The following is a 6,000-nucleotide window of genomic DNA, read 5'->3' as shown; positions in this document are numbered from 1 at the left end:
CAACAACCCCCTCCCAACTTCCCAAGCTAAAATATGTGGCAGTTAAGAAGCAAAAAAAAAAATATCCTTCCAAAACTGACAGGCAACTTTAAGACTTGTGGATTTCAACTCCCAGAATTCCTCAGCTGATGTGGCTGAGGAATTCTGGGAGTTGAAGTCCACAAGTCTTCAAGTTGCCAAGGTTGGAGACCCCTGGTTTAGTGCATAGTTTTTTTTGAATACACATGATTGTCTAGATTCACATTTTACAAGAGACTACCTATCATGGCCTGTACATCATAACGATTCATCCAATACATGAAATCAGGGATGAACAATCTGAGATCTCCGAGGACTGTAATGGATGCCACAATGGGAAGACAGCCTACAGCCTGAAAAATATCTATCACTGAACCCCATATTGAAACCAAACTAACTACATTGTACAACATTAGAACCCAGTCAGCATTTTCCAACACCTCATGTTACTCTTTCAAATGATGCTCAGGAAAAGCATATCCACTGAACATGATTCAATTTAAAAGGAAGTGAGTCCTTATATGCCAGGGTGATCCCTGAGACCCTGCGGGCCACCTCTGGCCCACAGGGTCGACCCAGGAAACAGCGAAGGACTGGCCCACGGTGCCTCTGCCAGCAAAAATGGAGCTTTGCGGCCCTACCGAGATCCGTTTTCAGCTCCGATGCTATCCTGCAGCCCTCTGCCAGCAAAAATGGAGCTCGGGGGTGCGGGGGGCACACGCTCCTCCCAAGCTTTGTTTTTGCTAGCAGAGGGCTGGAGGCCTTTGCAGCCAAAAATGGAAGTCAAACTGGCCACTCCCCCCTGGCTACTCCCCCCAGCCCCTCCCCAGGTCAAACACAACCCTGATGCGGCCCTCAATAAAATCGAGTTTGACCCCCGTTCTATGCCCAATTGCATTTATGGTGGAGGTTCCAGGTTCTAAAAAGACTGATAAAACGGCTACGTTGTCCGATTCTGCCTCACTGGCGTCTTTGTTATTATCACTCTCCAGAGTTATTAGCTTATTCTGGAAAGTGGTGCTTTGGGCTTTCACGTTTTCATGCATTTGTCAGGGTGCCCTAATCCTTTCCCTACCTGTGCGAACGGGTGATGGCCTAGCATTGAGAAAATAGAGAGAGCCATCAATATTGCATCCCTGACTGTTCTTTGGATAATCCCTCAGCATGGATAGTGAGAAGAGGACACCCAGCAGCGACTCGAGAAATGACAGAGGAAACAGGTTGACCCACATCTCTCTACCTGGGCAACCAATTTCATGGTAGCAAAGTTAGCGGGGAGTGGGTGGTGGCAGTGGATGAAGACATACAAATCCCTGAGAGACCTGGGCCACTGACAGCATTATTTACCAAAAGACTGGGCTCCAACTATTGAGATAACATAAATATGGATTGTACTGATAGGTGTGATATACAGAAAGTGCTAGGGTAGCCCTAGAGAAATGGTTCTCCCTGAAGACTGGGAGAGGCGAGTTTTTCTCAAGTTCTCCAAGCTCGGAGGCCAGCTGTTTCCTCTTGGTCTTATATCTTCTGTTCTGGAACCAGATCTTCACTTGGGTTTCGGTGAGCTTCAGGTTCTTGGCGAGGTGGGCTCGTTCAGGGGCCGAAAGGTATTTCTGGTGGCTGAACTTCCGTTCGAGCTCAATGACCTGGCTGTGGGAGAAGGCCGCCCGGGAACGCTTCAGCTGTTTGGGGGTCCTCATGAAGGGTTTGGAGGAAGGCTCACAGTTTGGCTGATGGACATCTGGATCTATCAGGTGGGGAAAAAGATGGGTACAACTTCAGCAACGGCTCTTCAGAAGAGGGCAGACAATTTCACTTGACATCACTCAAGATGATAAGATGGGATAAACATATGAACACTGAAGTTGCACTTTGCAAAGAGGTAAAGTTCAAGGTAAAAGGTAAAGTTCAAGGTAAAAGATAAAGATGCCACATGAAGTCGTTCCCGACTCTAGGGGGCGATGCTCATCTCCGTTTCGAAGCCAAAGAGCCAGCGCTGTCCGAAGACGTTTCCATGGTCATATAGCCAGCATGACTAAATGCTAAAGGTGCACGGAACGCTGTTACTTTCCTACCAAAGGTGATCCCTATTTTTCTACTTGCATTTTTTTACATGCTTTCGAACTGCTCGGTTGACAGAAGCTGGGACAAGTAACGGGAGCTCACCCTGTTATGCGGCACTAGGGTTTCGAACTTCTGAACTGCCGACCTTTCGATCTGCAAGCTCAGCGTCTTAGCCACTGAGCCTTGCATGCTATACCATAATTCTGTTGGTTTAATTTAGCATGCTGGCCAACCCACTCAAAGGGGTTTTATTGAGTAGCAAACCGTGGTTAGGCTATATCAGGGGTGAAATCCAGCAGGTTCTGACAGGTTCTGGAGAACCGGTAGCAGAAATTTTGAGCAGTTTGGAGAACCGGTAGCGGAAATTTTGAGTAGTTCGGAGAACTGGCAAATACCACCTCTGGCTGGCCCCAAAGTGGGGTGGGAATGGGGATTTTGCAGTATCCTTCCACTGCCATGCCCACCAAGCCATGCCCACAGAACTGGTAATAAAAAGATTTGGATTTTACCACTGGGCTGTATGGCGTAGTGCAAAGTGAATACTAAGCCACGAATAAACACAATTGTTTGATTCACACTGGAGTAAAGTGTGTAGAAAAATTATTGTCTTCTGCTGTACTGTTCTATAGGTCTTTCATAAAATGTATGTATAGGTTTTCCACATTATTAGTTTGAGCAACACTAGCACTTCTATGCTATCTGGTGGCAATTGTATGAGACGAAGTTGCTAAATCATAGACAACGAGACCCAACCTAGAAATAAGGAGAAATTTTCTGACAATTAATCAGTGGAATACCTTGCCTATCAGAGTTGTAAGTGCTCTGTCACTGGAGGTTTTCAAAAATAGACCTGACAACCATTTGACGGGGATGCTATAAGGTCTCCTGCCTTGGGCAAGGGGTTGGACTAGAAGATCTCTGAGGTTTTTTCCAGCCCTATAGATTCTATGTTCTATGTTCTTTATCACTAAACCTCACACGTACAATTATAATGTTGATCGGGATCTTGCAAATCTTGTCAACAACTAAACAAGGTTGGGCAGTTAATGGTTGGATGAGAAACCATCAGAAAATCTAAGGCCTGTGGGTTAGTTTGCAAAGAGACCAAAAAAGAAAGAAAGAAAGAAAGAAAGAAAGAAAGAAAGAAAGAAAGAAAGAAAGAAAGAAAGAAAGAAAGAAGAAAAGAAAAGAAAACGATGCTGCAAAGAAAACTCCAGGGCGATGCCCATGAATTAGACAGGAGTTGCACTCACAACACACAGTTTTTAATCTCGACATGGGACATTTATTTAAACTTTCTTTGATAGATTCATTTTCCATGACTTTTAGCAACTTCATCTCATACAATCACACCAGGTAAGTAGTGTATGATATTAGTGCTAGAATGATTCAAATTGAAAAGGTGGAGAAATATTTATTACTTATATTTTGTAAAATCTCTATAGAGCAGTACAGGAAAAGATAAGCATGTGTTTGCGAAGTTTATTAGCAGATGCTTTGCTGGTTGTTTTTTTTTAATTAATATGAAGAACAATTTGGCAAATAGTTTCCATAAATGCAGTTTGAAGTCTACCAGCATTGGCCTCTATCCCATCACTTTTGTATGAACACATTTAATTTATATAGATGACTATCTCAAAACATCATCAACCAACAATCATAAAACAATTCAAACTGTTAAAACTCAATACAACAACAACAACAAAAGAAAAGAAAGATGCAATCGTACATATGACCAGTATATAGATTTATCTAATAAGATGGAATTCTTATACAATCAATGCACTGAGCGATATGGTAATTTACAAATAGCAACCAAGATAGTATCGATTAAAGGAAAGTGAAACATCTACAATTTTTTTGACTACAGAGGATTCTTTAGATCTGGGTATGCATCCTACAAGTTGACCATAATGGGACCCTTTTCTCCAAAGAGAGCACAGCGGCTCTTCTGGACATATTTATCATCCCCCAACACACATACCCTACAAGAGATGCTGAGAAATAAGAAGTCACTTCAATTTGTCCAGCAATCTTCAAAAGAGTTTTGACACCACTTCCTCTATTTCTTATCTAGGGATCAGATTAGGGGAGACATGATAGCAGCGTTCCAATATCTCAGGGGTTGCCACAAAGAGGAGAGGCTCAATCAATTCTCCAAAGCACCTGAGGGCAGGACAAGAAGCAATGGGTGGAAATTAATTACGGAGAGGGCCAACCTAGAAATTTAGTTGGAGATTTCCTGACAATGAAAGCAATTAAGCAGTGGAACAGCTTGCCTCCAGAAGTTGTACGTGCTCCAACACTGGAGGTTTTTTAAGACGAGACTGGATAACCATTTGTCTGACATGGTATATAAGGTGTCCTATTCAAGTGAAGATCTCCAAGATCCTTTCCAAGTCTTATTCTATTATCTGATGTTCTATACCAGGGGTCTCCAACAGTGGCAACTTTAAGCCTGGTGGATTTCAACTCTCAGAATTCCCCAGCCAGCAAAGCTGGCTGGGAAATTCTGGGAGTTGAAGTCCTCCAGGCTTAAAGTTGCTAAGGTTGGAGAGTCCCGTTCTATACAACATAGAAGCCACTTTTGCAGGAGGCACTAAGTTTTGGGTATTCAGGTTCTCTGAATTTGATGCTAGGTGCTGGTTTATGGTTTGCGGGGACCCCTGCCAGGACAGTAATTTCTGAGACAATGTGGAAGGACAGTTGTGTTGGAATAAGGATGACCAGAAAATGAGAAGGCATAATAATAAGGGGCGTGCATAAGAGCACAAAAGTGCCTACCGTTCCTGTCCTTAATGTTCCCTTTCATTATATCAAATTAATATAGTTGTTGCATACTTTTGCTTATATATACGTTTATACAGTGATGGGATTCAAATAATTTAACAACTGGTTCTCTGCCCTAATGATTTCTTCCAACAACCAGTTCACCAAACTTGCTCAGAAAGTTAACAACCGGTTCTCCCGAAGTGGTGCGAACTGGCTGAATCCCACCACTGCGTTTATATGCTGTGTTGTTGTTTTATGTCAATGTTTACGTATACTGTTGTGACAAAATAAAATAAATAAATAAAAAAATAGGTGATACCTTTGGGTCAAAAGGATCAGATGCTTCCAGGCGCCGGGTTATTTTTTTTTCACCCCTTCCCCTTCTTGTCTTTTTTTGGCACCCTTTAACCGGCCGCGGGGGGGGAAAGTAGAGGCAGGGATCCCAAGTGCCGAGGATGTCGTGAGAACCCAGCCCTTTGCAGGAACCGGAGGGTTCATCTTACCTGTTGCCTCCGTCTCGGAAGCTCGGGGGGCTCCGAGAGGGAGGAGAAGATCGCTCGGCGCGGTCCCCCCGGGAGAAGCTCCGCTGGGGCGCAGCGGGCGCGCGGTCTTTCCAGCCTCCGGCTCCGCGCTGGAAGCCTCCCCGGCGTCGCTCTGGCGCAGGATGTCCTGGATGAGAAACGAAGTCAATGGCTTGGGAGGGGGTCCCACGACGGCCCCTCCGCCGACCCCATCTGCGGGCAGCGGCAGCCGCGGCGGGCGAGCGCTGGGGGAAAGGCGCTGCTGGGCGCTCTGCATTCAGCCTCGGGCGCCCGGGGCGCTCCGCGTAAAAGTTTGGCACGCTTTGTCCGATGAGGTTCCCCCACACCGCAGGTCGGGAGGGTCGCTTATGTAGCTGGGCGGAGGGGCGGCGAGCCCTCTTCGCTGGGGATTGGTGCCTCCGGGGCCGAGATACGCCTCGTGGGCTTCTCCACCCAACAAGCCGGGCCCCCGATGACCTCCCCCGCGCACCTCGGGGCTGGCGCGTCCCTCCCTCCCTGCCTCCCTCCTTTTTTTCTTTTCTTGCGCGAGATGCTCTGCGAGGGATGGTCCTCGAGGCAGCGCTACTACCGGTAGAAGTCTTTTTGTAGTCAATGCGCTGGCGAC

At 46.0% G+C, this 6,000-nt stretch overlaps 1 protein-coding gene across 1 annotated transcript; it reads right to left on the bottom strand.

The window, feature by feature from the left end:
- Positions 1-854: 854 nt before the first annotated feature.
- NKX3-1 (NK3 homeobox 1) lies at positions 855-5,698 on the bottom strand. Its single transcript, XM_058194559.1, has 2 exons — positions 5,358-5,698; positions 855-1,765 (listed from the first exon to the last, which is right to left on the bottom strand). The coding sequence occupies exons 1-2, from the start codon at positions 5,650-5,652 to the stop codon at positions 1,362-1,364; spliced, it is 699 nt and encodes a 232-aa protein (XP_058050542.1). The 5' UTR covers positions 5,653-5,698; the 3' UTR covers positions 855-1,361.
- Between the last annotated feature and the right edge of the window lie 302 nt (positions 5,699-6,000).

Source organism: Ahaetulla prasina, chromosome 9 (genome assembly GCF_028640845.1).
Source record: "Ahaetulla prasina isolate Xishuangbanna chromosome 9, ASM2864084v1, whole genome shotgun sequence".
NCBI lineage: Eukaryota > Metazoa > Chordata > Lepidosauria > Squamata > Colubridae > Ahaetulla > Ahaetulla prasina.
This window is presented reverse-complemented; position numbering and strand designations above follow the sequence as displayed.

Coding starts and splice junctions, on each gene's coding strand:
- NKX3-1 (XM_058194559.1), bottom strand. CDS start 5,652: ATGCAGAGCGCCCAGCAGCGCCTTTCCCCCAGCGCTCGCCCGCCGCGG. Junction 1,766..5,357: donor TTCCGAGACGGAGGCAACAG/GTAAGATGAACC, acceptor CCCACCTGATAG/ATCCAGATGTCCATCAGCCA.